This window comes from Phyllopteryx taeniolatus, chromosome 7 (genome assembly GCF_024500385.1).
Source record: "Phyllopteryx taeniolatus isolate TA_2022b chromosome 7, UOR_Ptae_1.2, whole genome shotgun sequence".
Classification (NCBI taxonomy): Eukaryota; Metazoa; Chordata; class Actinopteri; order Syngnathiformes; family Syngnathidae; genus Phyllopteryx; species Phyllopteryx taeniolatus.
Window position 1 is genome coordinate 23074045 of NC_084508.1, and position 20721 is coordinate 23094765.

Consider the following 20721-nt stretch of genomic DNA (forward strand, 5'->3'; position numbering starts at 1 on the left):
ACCTCTATCCAGATACAAACTCCAGTGTTGGCTTTTGCATGAAACTGGTGAAGTGACCAATGCAAATATCTACCTATTTGTCTGTATTAGGCACATGCAGCCTTTTCTCCTAGAACAACACAAAGACATACACATGGAATTTGTACGTATAACAACTTTATTTTTTGAAAAGATTACTTTCATATTGTTCATTTTAAAGGTTCTAATGCGTTCATTATGATTATACAGAGTAATATGCATTATAGTGTCGAACTACATGAATTGATGTATATAAAGTGTATTATTTCAATGTTGTCCCATCAAAATATCATTTGCTTCAGGATGCATGGCTAAACAAAACAGCAAAATGCCTTTTGTACACTTGCATGAAGACAAAAATACTGATAACTCTCCTAAACCCCAACCATTTATACCCTTTGACAAAAACCTTAAATGAGTGTAAGAACTTGACATGTAATGGAAAATGACGAGGCACATTTATAGATTTGTTTTGATAGTCATAAGGCAAGAGAAGGATTTTTAAATAAAATCAAGCCAAAGTTTAGAATTCAGTGACTAATTCATCACATGGAAAAATAGGACAGGTAATATATGTTATTTTTAAGAGCAGAATTTAGTTACACTGTACTGTTGGTTTTGCAAAAGTATCATTGCAGATTCAAAAGGAGGACCATAAATCTCTTTTGACGAAGTATTTGGGCCACACTGCTAAACTTAGTCCTTATCTTAATGTTTGCTAAAGCTTGTATTACATAAACAGGATTTTTTTCCCCATGTAATTAGTTTTTTTCAAATTGCATTTTTTTTACTTCAACTTTTCTCCCAATAAAATGTTTAGTTTTTTTTCTTTGTAACATCTAGGCATTGTAAAAGGAGGACTTCATTGTACATTACAATCTTTTTCTCTGCAATGTAACAACTTTATTCTCATATTATTGTTTGATCATAACATAGCAATTTTATCCTAAAATGGTAGATTGTCCTAATATTTCAACATCCATCCATCCATTTTCTTTACCGCTTCTCCTCAGTAGGGTCGCGGGCGTGCTGGAGCCTATCCCAGCTATCTTCGGGCGGGAGGCGGGGTACACCCTGAACCGGTCGCCAGCCAATCAACAGTTCTCTCATAAAATCAAACTTTTTCTTGTTATATTATTACTTTATTCTTTCAAAAGTATGACTTTATTCCCATAAAATTAAGATTTACGTCTGTTTAAAAATAATTAAAAAAAAAAATATATATATATATATTTTTGTTGATTTATGGTAAGATTCCAACTTTCCGATAACATTAAGTGTATTCATATGTAAATCAAACGTTTTTGGCAATATTACAAATGTATTCTTATCGTATATCAAAAATAATTTTCAGAAAATTTAACTTTCTTCTTGGAAGTCTATGGCTTTATTCTTGTATTGTCACTTTTATATTCAGTTTGGCCCTAATACTGCGTCACGCATTTCATGATTTTAGATTGTAATACAGTACTTTTAATATCATCTTGCTAGCTATAGCCTTTGTCTCCATGTACTGTAAGTAAGAAATAATGGTCATCCTAGTCTTTCTGACACTAAATTCTTGCACTCATAAAATTTTTACGACACCGTAATTAATTAGGTGTCATGCAAATGGGTTTAACTCATTTATTGATCAAATAATCATGATTAATTGCAACAACTAAAACATTTGGGGAAATGTATCATTCCAATAGTTGGGGTTATTAGAAAATGTTATCAGTAGTTTTGTACAAGTCAGAATTCAAAAATTCCTAGCAATATAGCTGTGTTGTAGTAACGTACTAGTGAGCTTCATAGTTAGTGTGTTCATTTATTCTGTCTCCCTTGCGCAGCTGCTCATTCTAACCAAAGCATTTTACAGTATATAGATGTATGTATATTCACCTTTTATTCCCTCTAGGATGCAGTTTTTAATTGCAAACATATTGCAATGAAATGTAATACAATATGTTATGTTGATAAGTTACTGGGAATAAAAGAAAGCAGTTCCTCGTTATTCATGCATACAAACTCAATGTAAAGGATCTGGCATGCGATCAAGCTCGTTTTGTTCCTCAGGAGCATGCTCTATGATAGTTCACCTGAGAGGCTTCAACAAGTCGCTTCTACCGACACTCGATGGCAATACAGTATGCCATCAAAGGTTTCGTTAAAAAAATAACTTCTTCATTTCGAGCAAAAACAGCAAAGGCCTGCAGGCCTCGATCACAAAACATTTCGTACATTTGGAAACAGACATCATCGTATCAGTTTTGATCCAGAGCTGAAAAATGACATGTTTGTAAATGACTGCCATATGTCTATTAAAAGAAAAAGAAAGGGGCTTGTATCGGTGGCCGTTGTGTGGCTACCTGGCAATGTCAGCATGTTCCTACAGTGTGGGTGAGGCTGGTGAAAGCAAACCGATGTGCTGGCCAGCTGTGACACAGAGGCACAAAAGACTCATCCAAAGCCATTCTGCCATTTCTATGTGGCTGCGTTTAAGTACAACATTGAAATAATGAGGACAATGGGGGAGGGGATCAGTTAAAAATTGTTTAGGGACCATAAAACTCTTTCTGGTGGTCTCACCCAACTATTGCTTTCATTGCTGATCACAAACTGTTTCCATCCCTGGCTGTAGATGCTGCAGCTGCATGCACATACAGTAGATTATACAGTGTGTCCTCAGTTTATGACGCACATAAATCATAGGTTAACGCAGTAGTAAAGTCACCATTACAGTAAATGTATGAAAAACACTTGTCTGGCCATAAATATAAATGAAAAACAATAAATAAAGCATTAACTGTGAGTCGTTCGTAACCTCAAAGTGACATGTCGGGACCGTCGTAAAACCAGGACCCCCCCCCTTGTATATTAAGTATGTGACCAAAAATATTAGAACACATCTCAAAACGAATTCATTAATTAATCAATCTAGGGTTGGTTACACCCTTTATTCCCTCTAATTGTACACGTTTCATCTTATCGACATCTTTTAGACAATTTCCAACTTTGTGGGGGAAATGTTTTGGAAAAGCCCTTTTCTGAACATTTCTGTTCTTGTTCTCGTCATGATTGCGCCTCCTCAACTAGTGTACATTAGGACAAGGGAATGAACTAGAATAGATATTGCAAGCCAGGCCGACATCAGTGACCTCTGACTGACCATGCCAGGAAAGTAGAGCAGTGATTCCCAAACACTGAGCCAGGCACATTATTTCTGATGTGAGGGATCATCAGGTGTACCTTGGGAAATTATCCAACTTCACTTCAATGGTCCGAAATGTATTTGTTATTTACTCCAAACAATGTATCTTGGTTCATCTGTCTATGCCAGTGACGTTTAGTAACAGAAAGAAAAACCTTTGTTTCAACTAAACGGGCCCAGATTCCACACTGAATAAGTACATTTGTGAGTATATTGAGACACATTAATCATTATAGTAGTATCTGTATCTTTAGTACTATTTTGTTTGGTGGTGTGTCTGGGGAATGTGAATGACTCCATAAAAAGACCGGATTGCACAAATATTTTGTTCATGTTGCTGTGATTTTCAAAATGGGGGAGGCATAGCCGCATGTAAAAAGCTAAGCTAAATATTTTAGAAGAGGCCAAATAGATTGATCTTTAGTTTTTGATTTTTAGTTGAGCGAAGAGTCCGGTGCAAGCAAAAATTGGATACGATATGCTCATGATTATTGGATTTTGGCAGCCTGCTTCAGATGATTCCTCCTTGTTGCAACGCCAACTCGTAGTTCGTGACATTTGACTACCACTGAACAATCTTGCGATGTGATTAGTTACGTTTCCTGTCAGTACTCTGGTGTTCTTTTTCAAAAGGTATCCCACATGCTTTCACAGGGAAAATCTGCAGTGGAGCAGTGATCGAATTCTGACGTTTTAGGTGGAAACGAGGCCAAAAACAACACTACCCCATTACACAACGTGCCACAACAGGCTACCACTTAATGGATCGGGTTGCGTGTATCTTCAGATTTGGGTTTATCTGTTGTTATTGTCTCACGTCCCTTTCCTAATGAAATCCTTATCCTTATTCACCCTGTGACCACACGACTGCACGATTGGAAAGATGAATAGCTCAAGCGCTCGGCTCTGGCTTCCCTGATAGCATTCTGAGCAAGTTTTTTTTTTAAGGTCCGCTAAACATAAAACATGACCTTTTGCATAGGATCAGAAACAAACACCCCCCCACCGATCACCAATCCACATCTTCAGCCTGGCAGGGCCGCAGCCACGCTGAGCTAAATGTTCAGTAAAGCAGATGAGCTATCATTTCCTCCATTTTACTGAAAAGGAAAGGACGTTGCTGACTTCACAGAGTAACTTTTAGATAATGCCTCTGCAGAAGACATTCTTAGGGTATTTGACTTTTCTGGCTTCTTACAGTCATTTGTTTGTGACCAAACTCTTATTTCCACCAAGCAGAACAGTGTGATTTGGTATATAATTGTCTAGGTGCTATATTTTTCTATCCTTCTGTGAGAGTACCATATCCAAACCTTAACCTTGAACTGCACTGCTTGGTGAAAACGATAGTTCCCGCTCGAAACGTGAGTGTGATGTACTGGCGAAAAATCTCTATTCAAATGATGGCTGATGACAGAGGCAAAGTTTGAAGGTTTAAAAGCTTAAACAGAGTACACACGGACGTTTCTTTTCTCCAAATGTGTTGCCTAGCTGCAAAGTAAAGTTCTTAGAACCATTAACATGAAGTGAACAAAGATTTAAAAAAAAAACTTCGTCAAATGAGAAGACAACAACAAATTAACGGCTCAGAAAGATTTCAAGTTTAGAAGACGGCAGTAAATCAAGAAAGTGAAACCAGTCTGGTAATATAATATATAGAATGGGATGCAATGGCTTCATGTTTTTGTGTTGCCATAAAAATAGTATCAATAAATCTTGTTGGCATGCTTTTGAGTAAGGCTTACACAACCTGGCTTGCACATTCCACTTGGATGGAGGAGGTTACCGGTTTGTCTCAAGTGCAAAAGGGAAACTTTTGAAAAGTCATGCGGGAGCGTTATTTCAAGCCAGGAAGAGAATTGTGAACTTCAGGTTATACGGTGCAGTCGTTTTCATTTGCTCAATCAAAGCGCCCATGAGTCTTTCTGAGTAACTGAGTTGTTTGGAAAGCTTTGTTTTCACAAAACGTCATCGGTTGTGTGCCAACAGCAAACTGAACATGACGTTCCCTCTGTGAGCTCTCTCCTGGTTCAGCTCTGTTCCAATGAGTGAGCCTGTTTTTAATTGATCTATTCTCTAAGGCATTGCTCGTGCAATCTTCGCCCGTCCTTGTGCTCTTCAGGATACTTGCAAATTGCAGTGCAAATCTGTCACAAAGCAGTCACTTGGAAGAACTTGTCCTCAGAATTGCTCCAAGGTGACTGGGCTGGACGACGTCCGTAAAAAACAAAAGAACAAAAACCAAAATCCAGACTAATCTCTCGTGCATTACATCCACTGCATTCTGATGTGTCCACTTTGGGCTTTCAGCTACTGGCTAGAAGAAAGAGGAGGAAATGTGGTCGACGCTACGTTACTATTCCTCATATGTCTAAGTTAAAAGCTCGCATGAGATGATCCAGGTCACCAATGTTTGCAGCCTGGAAGAGCTCGGGCTGGTCCATCATGGACAAAGCTATTCTGAGAGCGGCCCAAATGTTTCCAGACATGACCTGGTGTGACTGCTGCCGACTCTGGCTTTTCCGCTGAAGGCTGAGGGCCGTCAGGAAGTTTCTGGCCGCCTCTCTGGGGAAACAAGTACAATCACTCATGTTTAATTGGGGTGCCTCATTTATGATAAAACTTGATTCTCCGGGCCTAACCTTGACACTGAAAACCTCAAAGGGTAAACACAAACCCGTCTTGAACGTTGGATGTTCGGATTTTAAAACAATTTGCGCATAAGAAATAATGTCCCGGTAAATGGAAATAATCTGTGTCAGACTGTCACTGAAGTTTCACAAAACATTAATTAACAGTACAGCCGATGTTTTAAGTCAAATTTGAACTTAACTATTACGAATGTGTAAAATTTTAATTGGATGACACTGGAGTCTTGCTGCTTTTAACGAGAGAATCATGTGACGTTGGGGGCATTTGACTTATGGAGATTCCGCTATGGTTGCTTCTCTTTATTAAGGTCAGTCATAGCACCAATATCTGCGCTCGTAGCGCTCAATATTTGAGTAATATGTGTCATAATTGGTTATCATTGTGAGACCTGACCAGGTTTTGTTTCATAAATTCAACTAGATGCTTCCCTGTTGACTTTCTTGCTGTTTGTATTGTGTCTGGGGTTTGGTGTCTTTCATTTTTGTGACCAATGACATCTCTCTGCCCGACTGAGACACATACTTCATCTTCCGAACATCATGTCATATCCCAACGTGGATGTCTTACTAATTGACATTTCTGTTGGATCCCTTATCACATTGTTCCAAAAATGCTACATAATTATCATTCTGTGTACATGTTGCCAAAGGGCTTCAATAATACAGCAATAGGTAAATAATGTTTATGGTCAAAAATACACAAACCATATTTCTGGCGTTTGGTTTTATTGTTCTGTTGGGTTGGACCTTCAGTGTGGTCACTCCTGACTCTCTGTTGTGTGTGGTTTTTTTTCTATTTGTATTTTTTTATTAAGGACAAGGCAGCCCTGAGCATATAGTCGAAGTATAAGTGTGGTCACATTTGATTAGTTCTGTAGAAGTTGTCTGGCAGTGATGATGACTTGCGTATCGCTCTAAGGATTCAACTTTGTCTCACTCAAACTTTTTTCCTAATTTCCAGCCCCTAAGCAATTGCACTCGCTCACCTGTGTGCTCCGAGGTTAATGCAGCTTATTCCCAGGTTGTAGCGGGACCTGATAAATCCCGGCTGAAGCTCCAAAGCTCGCGTGTACGCCTCCACCGCCTCCTCGCTCCGGTCTCCGTTTGCCAGCGTGGCCCCGAGCCGGTTCCACAGCAAGTAATCCTGGGTGAAATATAGATCTTTTAATTCCTTAGAGCTGAATTATATGCTTTGCAACAAAACAAGCAGCTCGGTTTTTGCTGTGAAAAAGTGACAAAACGTCAACGTCAGCTCCTTGCTAAACCTAACAAGGGTAATTTAAGGAGAGCTCAGTTATATCACTCACGGTGTCCTTGTGCTTGTTTGCCACCTGCAGGCACACACACACATACGCACACACATACGCACGCACGCACACACACACACAGAGGTCATGGTCTACGACAATACAGGGGCCCTTTAGCTAAGATGGAGCGTTGCAGTGGGGATATAATTATCTTTCTTTGTGTTCAGAGCTAGTTCTGCAGCAGGGGGCACATATTACCAAGTCAAATGTGGGCGGTTGGATTTAACAGTGCGTAATGTTCATGCCGACCTGGGACATCGTGGAGGAGAACAGATGCTCATTTGCATCAAGGGGATGCAGAGACACCCAAAAGATTTTGTGAATCCCTGGGCATATTGACGTTTTCTGTTTGTTTTGTGTGAATGAGCGCTGAGTACATCTGTATGAGGGGCCATTATTCAGGATTAGCTTTCACACTTACTAGTCAAATGGTCTCATACACACTACTGAAAGGCTGTCATACACAAGACTGAAATGTTTTCGCTCATAAACACTTGTCAAATGCTCTCATAAACACTAGTAAAATGTTCTCATACACACGACTCTCATGAACACTACTCAAACACGCTCAGGCACACGTCACTGGCGCTCATGTCCATCACGCTCACAGCGCATGTCAATCATGCTGACGCGTGCATGTCACTAACGCTCACATGCACATGTCAATCATGCTCATGAGTGCATTTCAATCACGCAAGATTTTAGACAGAGTGAGAGTTGAGCGGGATGTGGTTTCAGTGCATTCAACGGACAAGCCCACAGCCTTCCAGAACAGAAACAGTCTGATATTTCATGATTTTAAAGCTTCATTTTATATACTATATATATTTGTTTAAGTCTTTCAAATATGTCAGGGTTGTTACCAACACTCTGTGTTGTGTCACTTTTACAGGACATATTTTCACACTACAGGGACTTCATCATGGAAAGGGAACTTGTTTACCACATGCGGTAAGTCTTCACACCTTCATCCATCGGAGAGACTGTTTATGTGCTTCTGTGCTGCTGTTTTGGTTAGCAACAGAGTGGAAATGGGTTGAACAGTTAATGTCCATATGAAAAATAGCATGTAAGAACTGAACGCACGCCCCGTTTTTTTCTTTTCTTTGCTGGGGCAATTTGAGGGAGGGATTTAGTTCTCAGATGGACAACTGACTAATTGAGGCACAGCATTTCTTAGAGGAATGGCAAATATTCACACAAATGCCCCTGTCAATAAATGGATTTTTGTTACTTAAACAGGTCTGACAAATGTTCCCTATTAAGTAGATCCTAAGAATACCCCAAGTAGATTATTCATATCACATCTCATGCGTCAATCTACAGTCGAATGTACAGTCCATGTTTCTGTCTTTCCTCGAGTGAGTGAGTGAGTATGTGGCTCTGCTATACCTCAGGCCGCACTGACAAAGCCGTGTTGAAAGCATCCACCGCCTTGTTGAACTCGCCACTGAGGTTGTAAAGCACCCCGAGACCCGTCTGCAAGTCTGGGTCAACGGTGTCCGAGTTGTGCTGGACAGCTTCCAGGAAGAGCTCCTTGATCTCGGGTAGCATGGAGCTGGGGACATGTTCAGACGAGGATTAATGCGACGCCACATTACTGAGTGACAGTGACTGTTGTTCGTCTCTATTCAAAGAGAGGAAGAAAACAAATGATAAAGTTTTTCCATTAAGTGTCACCCCCCCCCCCCCCCCACGAGGTCAGGCATTACATGTGCATGGAAGATGGGAGTAAAAGATAGAGTGGATAATTGCAGAGAACAGTTAACCAGCAGGGTTAAAGGAGAGGGATGGAGTGAGCAGCAGAAAGAATAGAATAAATAAGATCCTTCATGGATTAACGGGAACATCACGGTAATTGGGATGTACCTGTATCTCTTCACTTTGACTAGACGATTAATGATTGGATAGAGTACTTCTTTTCCTCGGGAGGAGAATTAAGCCTTTTCTATCTGATGTTCAAAGCCTAAAACCTCAATTTTAACGGCTTAAGATAGAAGCGTCTCTTCCTAAAGCAGGGATTGAGAGTGGTTTGGAGAGGAGGATGCGGCGGTCAAGATAGCGAAAGAACGCCAGCACCAGGCATGGTTCACAGAGCTGAACCATGGCTAGTCCTTTGACACGGTTAATGGAAGTCAGAGTAAAACAAATGAGCGTGTTGAACACATGATAAATATATGATGTGACAATGTCTTCTGTTGGTCAGCATGTTGGAGATAAAAATTATACTTTGGCAAGCTCCTTTGAATGATTTGACAATTTTAGCATCACACTTTGTGACAGCATGGAAATCGACGTGTCACATTTTGCACTGATGACCTTGGAGGACACTTGACTGAAAGTGACTATTAGGGCCACAATAATTAAGTCAGGCTGGCAACCAGTCCAGGGTACACACCCCACCTCTCGCGCAAAGTCTCCAGCTGATCCGCCACCCTAATGAGGACAAGCAATTACATAACTACAAAATGGATATTTGTATCTATATAAACAGAGATGGACATTCGGTTTTCTTAATAATCAGGCCAGTAGTGAAAATTGAGTAGCAAGGAGGTGGCAAGTAAAATGCACCAACCTTCAAGAAGTGAAGAAAAATGTACAAAACTACCCTACAAAACATGAATACCACCATTTTGTTGAATACCTTTCATGCCTGCCAATGTTGGGTGCATGAGACATCCTGCGCTGGGAGTTTGGGGATCCCGCAAGATGTTTTTTCCCCTTCAGGAGGTGTTTGTATTTCGGATTGTGTCGCAACCAGCGGAGCAGAGCCTCGCAAGCGTCGTAGCGCATGCCCGTGTTGGTCAGGCTCACCGCCAAGGCCATGAGGGCTGGGAGGTTGTTGGGGTGGAGCTCCAAACACCTGAATGAAGACGGGAAGCGGGTGAGGTTGCACGCATTAGTGTGCGGGATTACATTCTGTATGTATTGTCCTTGGATTAGCGTGCATAGAAAGTGGTGTTGTTGTTTCTGATGAGGTACCACAGATGAATTTTGGATGAACATCTTGGATTAGATTAAAGATTTAAAAGAGAGGCCAAAAACAAGATCTAGCAAGACAAACTCATGTGCCAAACTCTTAATCTCTGTTAATCTCCAAGTAAATTATTTCACCCTGTGTATTGAAGGAGAGGGTTACATAAAGTCAGAATACTCAAACCCACTGCGCACTAATGACCTTCTTCTTTTTTCATAATACAGAAACAAATACAACAGCTTTGAAGTCATAAGCAAATGTTACATTTCATTGAAACCTTTTCTGACACAAAAAGAATAACAATAGGATGCATCCCATCCAAAGTGTTGCCAGTGCAGCTCCAACAGGACTAAAGCCAGGTAAGACATCTAATCTCACTTCAAAACATTGTGCACACAGATGGTAGCTGTTACATAACAACAACACAATGTGGACTCAAGTGCCTCATACTTGACTGGTGACTATCTGGAAGATTAAGTGCACAAATGGTCTCCCCAGTAATCACATTTACTTGGAAAAGCAATTATTATTATTATGTTTTTGTACATTCAATTTCATAGCACAGTCTACACGGAATGAAAGACTTTGAATTGTGGTCTGGTTGATTTCTGTGGACCACATAAGAGAAATTTCTGCTTACAAAACTGTGGTCTAAGTTGCCTGTTTATACTTTGCTTGTGTGGATGAGGTCACTTTTTATATAAACAGTTGATCAATGTCCCAGTTATTGAATTACAATGAATACGTTGGGTAACAGGAAAAAAGAAAGTCATTTCTTAGTAAGATAGCAAACGGGGGTAAACATTTCCGGTATTCTTTTGAAATCTTTGTGAAACTTTCTTTTGGAAATTTATAGATTCTTTTGTAAATATCAAATGGTGGATTGGATACTACCGTGAGACTTATATTATTTCCCCAATAATTGTAAAAAATTATTTTGTTTGCGTTGCTTTATTTGCTAATTGGACTGTAATCAAGTGAGCGTATTTCCTGAAATTGTGGCCATTCTCCTAATGGGTTCGTCATCCAGGTAAAAAAAAAAAACGCCTCCCTCAAATAGACTTCTCCCTTTATATTGTTAAATAATTCAAAACTGCATTTTTCCAAATTATAGCTTTGCACCTGAATAGATGACTTGATGATGATGACATTAACGTAATAGGACTGACAGTTTATATAAGCCTCTTATACATTGCCTGTTTTTTCCCCATATCGCTCAAGTTGTTATCCAATGCATCATTTATTTCTTTACCTCTGGAGGGAGACAATTGCCGCCTGCTCATTCTCGTTTTCGGCCTGGGTGGTGCCCAGCACTTGCCAAGCCTGCAGAGAAGCAATAAGGAGACTGTATAAGGAGAAGCCGGACTTTCATTATTTGTCACCCAAGAACCAATCTCCATCACAATTCAACATACAGTATAGTGTATAGGGATTGAGAGGGCGAGTTGTTTGGCCACAACAAATCTTTCCTCTTGTCTTTATTGGAACCAAATGTTGTCTATCCATTGCCAATGTTAGACAATCAGTAGCTGGAACCACTTCCATTTTCTACCCCAGGATCTGAGCAAGTAAAGCTACTAAAGGAGCAGACATTTCTCAAGAAAAATAGCACATACTGTATTTCCAATACCACAATAATCCAGCCATCCATTCCTTTTTTTTTTTTTTTTTTTATAGCATTTGTCGTCTTGAGGGTTGTGGATGAGCAGGAGCCTAGCCCAGCTGGCGGCGTACAACCTGGAGTGGTCGCCAGCCAATCACAGAGCACATACGGACAAACAAGAATCCACACATGGATGATTACTGTAATAGGAATCAATGCTTTTGGAATGTGGGAAGAAGCCGTGGTGACCATACGAACGAGAACCTCAGAGCTATTATTATTATTATTATTATTATTATTATTATAAGGCAGACATGCAAACCACGAGACTGTCACAAGAACTTTAATTCAATAAAAACTTTAAATATGAGCAATAGAGCAATGAAGCAAGTTCCCCAAATAAGCAGTAGAGGGCAGAACAACTAATTTTAAATCCATAATGTGAGATGATAAAATCGCCTCTGTTTTGTCTCTGTAAATCCTCATGTTAAAACCTCTTAATGTTAAAGCTAATCTCCGCGTATGCCTATTTTTTTTTTTGTCCCGCTCTCTTAAATAAGGGGAGAAATTATTTCTCGGAGGTCTTCGGAGTGAGGCAACGAGCCATTAAGCGCCCCAGGTGGAATTTTGGAATCGTATTAGTTCTATACACTGAGGGATTATCCATTCCCTGCAAAAATTGGCACATTTCTGAATATTCTCGGGGATACCAAAAGCACTGCGAAGGCTTTGCTCTTTCAACCTGCAAAGAGGTCACTCGTGACTAAGAAAAGGAGGGAAGGGGAATAAAATTCAATGAGTGAAGACTCATCTCACTGGTTAAATGGAAATTCTCATCAAGAGTACGAGCAAGTTGGGCCTTTTTGTTACAGTAAACAACTCAAAAAGGCGGAAGAATTTCTAGGCAATCAACGTTCAGCCTGTGCGCTCTGAGGACAAAATCTGCCTTGCACAGCTGGCAATCACTGAGGCTTTCTTTCTCTATGGTTTCTCTCAGCACGAGCCGGCTAGGACGGAGCTTTCTGCTCGCACTTGCCACAGTCAAGTTGAGGTGTGCAATCTTGAAGAGTTAGCACATTTTGTAAAAATGCATTTCAAGTTATGTTGCTGTGGCGAACCTGCTTGATTACAGTTAGTTTACAGTCAGCCACTTTTAACTGAAAAATGGATCAAATATATTGGTCGTTAATTTACACTGTGGCAATTTGCAGCCTGGAAACACGAACCTCTAAGAAGAAGAACACTGATTTAACTACATTCACATTCACTTAATTGGTCTGAAAATGAGGTGCAGGTATCCACTACAAAGCTTTGTTCATCTGTCTATGCCACCAACATGTAGTGACAGGCAGAACCATTCAATATTTTCCACTAACATGAGTACCCACCTGTTACAACAGAATAAATCATTGCACGCTTACTCTAATCAAAATTGTGAGTAAATTGAGACAAGCTCATCATTATTTAGTAGTCAGTTAGTAAAGATAAAGAAAAAAACGTATATATACGGGACTTTATGTGGCATTTTCTTTAGTGCTGTGCAGTGAGATGTGTTTTAAATTTGTACCTTGGTTCAAAGGTGGGGAACCAATGGTGTGACAGACATGCACACGCATGTTGGCGGCTGGTGTACGTGCGTAGGTTAAAATTAAAACCAACTGATTTGCAATATTTACAAATGTAAATAAATGTTTAGCTTCACAAATACTACCGAAGGCTATTCAAAGGATTTGGAAAAGACCCTGGGAGAATAAGCAGTTGGTGCACACGCATGTACAGTTTGTGGTGCTTCTTTGATGTAGGGGGACACTGCTCAATACTGACTTAAGATTTTTCGAGGTAAAATTGTTGTTTGCTTTGACTTGAGAGCAAACATTTGAAATATGAGCACTGTATGGTGACAATGAACTCAACTAACTTCACAACAAGCAGGTTTGGCAGATAGTGAACAGTTGTTCTTCAAAAGGAAAAAAAACGAGGCTTTAAGCTGTTTATTGACACTCCCAGTTGAAATTTACTGTCAAACTAAACAAAACAAAGAGAATTACACACCGTGTATTTAAAACAAGCACATAGCTTTAAGTCAACTTAGCTTGATGCTAATAAATAATACAAAATGCCATAGACAGGCTAACAAAGCATCGGTGTTACGGTATAACCTTTTAAGCAACGGCTATTTGAACACAAATGGTGCAGCAGCACATTTAGCCACATAATATAACAACACTCACAGGCATACTGTGTATTCTTTATCCTCTGTGAAGAACAGCTAATATTACTGCAGTTTATAGAGGAGATGTGACTGTGTACTGTATATCAGCATGTCTGTATTATATTTCCCCAAGGTGCAGCTCCTCTAAGGAGCAGCACAGTGTTCATTGAATTGAAGGAAAAAAATGTGGCAGAAACAGTTACATTTTTTACATTTTATTTAACTATGTCATCACTGTATGTTTTTATGAATTCTAATATTATAGAGTGATATTTTTCTTTCTACAAAAACACTGCAAAAGATATTGTTGATTGTTTTTGGGAGATTGGAACAGATTAATAAATAGCATTTCCATTCATGACAATGAGGAAAGATGATTTGAAATAGGAGTGTTTTGAGTTACCGGCGTGGTCATGGAACAAATGAAACTCGTATCTCAAGGCACCACTGGCTTGGTATGCAAATTATAGCGTTTTCAGTTGTTATGGTAGGGATCGTTTTGAGTTTTGCATCTTTTTTTTTCTTGGTCTGTTACATAAAAATAACTGTAACATTAAATAAGAATTTGCCACATACTGTACAGTATGCTTTGTGTGTGCGTGTGTGTGTACACACTGTCATTAGTGCATTGACCTCTGAATCGTGAGGATCCTGCAAGACAGCTGCTTCCAGCATCAGCACCGCATTTGGCAAGTCTCCTTCTCGAGACTTCTTCAGCCCCTCCTCAAACGCATTAGGCAAGTCCTTATAGGGATTATCTGTGTGGAAGTAGTAACCCTGTCAGCAAAAACAAAAACAACAACAGAAAACAAGTTCAGTGGTGACGTCAGTGCCCCTCGGATGCAAAGCTGCAGCATCGAATCGATCGTTACCACATCACATAAACCCTGGACTGGGCTCCCTGGGGTTTTTCCCGTTCTCTTTAAATGTTAAACTTTGAATTTCCCAACTGTGATTACCCAAGTGTGTTTACGGGCGCCTCTGAGCAAGACGACTTTGAATGAACTTGCTCTGCGCTGGGATCAATCAGGAGGCCCGCGAGTGTGCTTTTTAAGTCTTTCTCATATAGGAAGGTCAGTTCATGGGCTCTGCCTTTAAACATATTCGCTTCCTGCTCGATGCTCAGTTGACCGATATATCACATCTTCTTCAAACATACAGTATATTAGTTAGAGAGAGGAACACGTCAACCGAGTGTGTCCACCCTTATAGGGTACTCATTGAAATACTTAAGAATTTTATCCCACAGATATCATTGACTTATGTACATGACATTTATATATTAGCATTTTTTTTCAAAATGTTGTAACCATTATATCTATATGTGAATATTATACTTTCCCCCATATTTGTAACTTTTTTCATTCCAATCCTTACCTTTCATTGCTGATCTATCCTGACTAAAGTTGAATGTAACAAATATGCTTCCTTGTATGCACAATATTCCAATGGACAGCAAGAGGTGATGCTTACAAATTCTGCTGCACTGCTTTGTATCAGTTTTTGTTTTCTCTGAAGTTTCAAGGCTCAAATGTTCACTTGTACATACAGGTCAAAAATGATTTCTACTAAATTCTTTCAAAATAAGATGCAGAAAAGTTGAGTTTTCCAGCAAGCATGAGTGGAATTACACAATTTTTATATGAATAAATTCCTATTCATTGCTCTTCAAACAGAGGCTCTTTTGATAACAGGTGCTTTCATTTCAATACCTGCAAACCAAAATAAAGAAACAGTAGAACTTTCAAAGTCACACACAGCTATTACTTAATTGGATAACTTAAATGTTGTAAAAAAAAAAATATATATATATATACTATTCCATGAAATCTTTATCTATACAGGACATTTTTTTAGTAACATTTTAACATAATATAAGGAGACGTTAACACGGTATAATACAACAAGATAATGTAAAACTACTACATGTTGAAGACATTTACAGTATACACAAAACACACTTATGGAATTAATCACAACCTCGTGAGATTTGCTGAGGTCATACATGAGGATAGTTGGAACTTTCAAGTTTTCTTGGCTTTTGAAGATTATTTTTCCCCAGAGCATTTTGGTAATATTTTATTATTATTCATTCATTCATTCATCTTCCGTCCCGCTTATCCTCGCTAGGGTCGCGGCGTGCCGGACCCTATGCCAGCTATCTTCGGGCGAGAGGCGGGGTACACCCTGAACTGGTCGCCAGCCAATCACAGATTATTGTTTATTTATTTTTATACCAATTTTAGGGGATTTAGCAAATTTGATTACAGCTTCATCTTCCAATAAATGCAAATGCATTTCCATGGCAACCTAAAAAAACCAACAACACCCATTTTAATGGGTTCCGAACCCAGACATTTCACTTTGTGACTACATGTATAATATTTTTGGGGGATTTTACGCAAGGATAGATAAATTATGAATCCATATAATGAGATTACCTTTATCGGGGGTGCGAGAACATACATTATTTATATGAATGCGAGGCATAAAAAAGATTGGGAGTTACAGCCTCCTAATCATGGAGGACCACTCTCATGGTGTGTTCGCACTAATTTTGGCGCTAATGTTATTGCCATGAATTGCATGCATACTTGATTGCACACTTAACTGCTGATGATTGTTTTAGTGTTGTGTGCTCAATAAATAACACAAAAAAACCCCTCTAGGACGAGGGTCCTTGCAACTTGTTTACTTTTGTCAGTATAAATGATAACAAAACGTAATATTTCCTACTATTATTGATTTGAAACAGATTAAATTATTGCTGTTTGAGTCCCCCGCATAGGAGTTTATAGCCTTTTTCGGAGGCACCCCTAAAATGAATTCCAGCAGCCCTAAAATTTGATTGATCAAAAAAACGTTTTAAACTGTTTGCTCATTTTAAACAACCTAGAAAAGGGTCAAACCATACCGTACACATTTGAAATGCCATATTTAAACAACAAAAATACAGCATGCCCTCTATTGCTTCAAAAATGATTTGCTCCACTCAGTCCCTCCCACCTTTCCCCAACTGGGTTGTGGGCACTCTAGCTGCACCGAGCAATAGGCTTAGACCAGTATATGTGGCACAGCTCTTAATTGTAACTACTCAATACCAACACACTATTGTCATTACCAGTCCTCATTGTTTCTGCATTTATCCATCCATCCGTTTTCTGTACCGCTTATCCTCACTAGGGGCGCGGGCGTGCTGCAGCCTATCCTAGCTATCTTGGGGCAAGAGGCGGGGTACACCCTGAACTGGTCGCCAGCCAATCGCAGGGCACATAGAAACAAACAACCATTCGCACACACATTCACACCTACGGGCAATTTAGAGTCTTCAATTAACCTAGGATGCATGTTTTTGGGATTTGGGAGGAAACCAGAGTGCCCGGACAAAACCCACGCAGGCACCGGGAGAACATGCAAACTCCACACAGGCGGGGCCGGGGATTGAACACTGTGCCGCTGACTGGAACATTACAACTCCTATTAGAACACAGAGAAGGAATTAGTATTCAATGTTTTTACAAAACTCAATTTCTAATAGTGTTTTATTGTGTTTGTGCATTGCATTTCAAATAAAAGTCCCCAAAAATAAGTCCTAGGTTAATTTTCAGTACTCACTATATGGGGCTGGTGTACTTCAGAAAAAAAAAAAAAAAAGTATACTGTTGTTGCGCATATAGAGGTGAAACCTATTAATTGATCAAGACAATCATTTATGCCGCCTATTGCCCTCACAATCTCTTCTTGTGACTCTCCAGCACATGCACTGAAAAAAAGAGTCCTTTGAATTTACTTAATTTGAACATGTACATTGGTTGCACATGATTAAAATGTGTTAAAATGACTTTTTGTTTTGTTTTGTTTTTTAGGAGAAGAGGGGTAAATTACATTATTTTAACACATTATAATCAGGTGCAACCAATGTACATGTTCAAATTAAGTAAATTCAAAGGACTCTTTTTATCAATGTGCACTAGTGAGGACATGGCCAGTTGTTGGAGTGTAATGGCGTCGGAGACGCTGGGGATGCCGGAGGAGATGCCAGGACCGGTGGACGAATCCTCCGAACATGTAGCATGTGGCTACGACTGCGTGTCCTCTCCTGTGTATTAAAATAATAAATTGAGTAATCAAACAGGAGCCGAAGTTTTTGATATCCTCTTTAATATGCTGACAATATACATACAACATTTACGCGTGAACCTTTATCTCATAGGGCTGAGTGTAGGTTACTGTATGAACACATCTGTTGTGAGTTATACAAATAAATGGTATTTACCTTGTGGGGTGATCAGAGTCAGCCACATGTGCTCCCACCATCCCTGACACAGCAGCGTCACCCATGATTGCAGCGACACTCTCCTCGAATGGGGTGAGGCCCTGCGCGCCGCTTCTTCCGCCTGTTTTGGCCACACTTTGGCGGTGGGCAGCTGTCTTCCGCTTCACATCCACCTTAATGTCTGACCACTTCTTTTTTAGTTGAGCGTGTGTGCGCTGTTCCGACCCCACAGCGTTGACAGCCGCACACACGCTGTCTCATTCACTCCTCTCTTTCCATTGTCTCCTCTTGTTGTTAACGCTAGAGGACAGCGTGCCAAAGAGGATTTTTTTGCACACCACTTCGTTGAGCAGCGTCTCAACTTCCCATTCAGATTTTTTTTTTCTTCATTACCTTGCTCGTTTTCTTTTTTCTGATCATGCAACGATTGGGATCGCAGGTGCAGGGTTCATTTAAATATGATTTGCATATTCAAATTTGGGCGTGGACAGGGAGGAGTCGGCTACTCCAGCACGTGCGCTCAATTCTACGTTGATTGGGATGTGCGAAGGAAATGTGCTTGGATTCATGCGTACGCACAGATTCATACATCTGGATATTTTTATGCTTATGATGTTTTCTGGATTTGAGCGTACACCATGTTTCAGTAGGAAATCTTTGTACATGCGGCCCCTGGTCCCCTGTAAAAAAATGTTTTGTTCATGCAAATCACAGACAATAATGACCTTCTCATGTGGAGAGACAGTGGAGGGAATCTGGGTTTGCTCATTCTCCGTCAGCCAGTTTCGCCGAGCCAATTCCTCCCACTCTGCCTGCATCTTATCCCAGAATTCTGTATCTGACTACAGACAACAGAGCAAAGGGGGGAGGAGTCGAGGAATGGAGAGAAAAGGAGAGGTGAATGAATGACTGGTGCACATTTAAAAAAATGTCAGGTGACATATGCATCTCACTTAACTAACCACATGTTGAAGGGTTAAAATAGATGAAATATGCATTAAACATGCTGCATTCTACCTGGAAGGTAAATATTTGTATGTATGAACTTCAGTGCAAATATTGTGGGAAAACAAGCTTGTTCCTTTATTCCTGTAATGGTTATGTCACAGATTACATCCGGCAGCGCAATTGCCTTGTGGAGAGTACGTCTGCCTCACAGCTCAGAGATTCTGGGTTTCAATCTCAACTGTCCTCTCTCTTGTGTGGAGTTTGCAGATTCCGCCGGTACCCCAGCTTCCTTCCACATTCTGGAAAACTGCATGTGAGGTGAATTGGATACTTTTTGTTGTCCGTAGGTGTGAATGTGAGTGTGAGTGGTTGTCTATATGTGCCCTGTGATTGACTGGCGACCAGCCTCGGGTGTACATCGCCTCTTGCCCAAAGGCACTTGTGATAGGCTCCAGCACACCCTTGACCTGAATGAGGACAGGCACGATAGAGAATGGATGGAAATATTGTGTCTTGGATTAAGTTGGGACTTAAAAGCTTAGAGAACAAGTGCAATTAGGCTTGAAATCAAATAATTAATACATTGTCGTTTTCTTAAGGAGGGAGGAAATTATACAGTAACTGGCAAAACTAGACACTAAATAAACCAACTTCCACATAAATAACTTTTTTTCTATTCATATTTTTCATTAAACATTTAAATCAATGTGAAAACCAAAAGCAAATCATTTTTTTTACGTCAAATATTTAAAGAGATAATTCAGTGTGTGTTTCCTCTGCATTCTAAAATTAGATTTGTTGACACAGGATTGTGTGAGTCTCCTCTCACAAGTCATAGTACAGTAATAGCTGTTCACTTGCGCCGTCCTTACAGCACCGTCATGTCTCAGTTTTATGAGGACCTTCATCCATTCATCACAGTGTCCATGATTCTTGGCCAACCTGGGATGAACGATGCCAATCAGAGCGGAACAACCTCCTGTGCCTCACTTACGGACTCCTCCATTGTTAGAAACACACGAGTGGAAAAACGGGGCTAAAGTCCTTTCTATAATGTCTGCGAGCGTGCGCAGCAAGCGCGTCTACTGACAACCTAGACGAGATCACGGCCGAGATCCGCCGTGAAAGAGTGCGTTTGTGTCATAGGTCCCAACAAGCAGCCATGGCAGGTAATTGGGGGCTGCTGACACTCCAAGCCCAGTTGCATGAAGGTGACTTTTTATAGGTGCCGCTTCCTGAGGGCCCTCTCAAATACAGTATCACATCAAATATGAGCTTAGCGAAGCTACTTCGTTCGAATATTGCACAGCTCTAGTTTCTACAAATTAAAAAAGTGTCTCAAGTGTCTTTCGGAAAAGCCCGTGACATGCTTCACTTTACACCACACTTTTCATCTGTTTTTACAGCCCTGTCGAAACCAACCTGTTTTTATGGGGCTTTCGAGTCTCATGCAAATCAGCCACTCCTCACTCCGACCCCGCTTGACGTGTGTCAAATTGAGTACAGATTTGCATTACCATGACGACAAAGTGTGAC

General features: G+C 40.1%; 1 protein-coding gene across 5 annotated transcripts in view; it reads right to left on the reverse strand.

Annotated features, from left to right (window-relative positions):
- Nucleotides 1–139: 139 nt before the first annotated feature.
- pex5la (peroxisomal biogenesis factor 5-like a) overlaps nucleotides 140–20721 on the reverse strand; it is a 109215-nt gene continuing 88633 nt past the window's right edge. For 4 of the 5 annotated variants that reach the window (XM_061778980.1, XM_061778982.1, XM_061778978.1 and 1 more), the window contains 7 exons: nucleotides 18963–19079; nucleotides 14595–14738; nucleotides 11399–11469; nucleotides 9814–10032; nucleotides 8562–8727; nucleotides 6849–7006; nucleotides 140–5776 (listed from right to left, as the gene is read on the reverse strand). In XM_061778980.1, the coding sequence (XP_061634964.1) occupies nucleotides 5575–5776; nucleotides 6849–7006; nucleotides 8562–8727; nucleotides 9814–10032; nucleotides 11399–11469; nucleotides 14595–14738; nucleotides 18963–19079 (1077 nt within the window). In that variant the 3' untranslated portion in view covers nucleotides 140–5574. The remainder of the gene's footprint in view (nucleotides 5777–6848; nucleotides 7007–8561; nucleotides 8728–9813; nucleotides 10033–11398; nucleotides 11470–14594; nucleotides 14739–18962; nucleotides 19080–20721) is intronic. The other variant, XM_061778981.1, reaches the window with a different exon arrangement.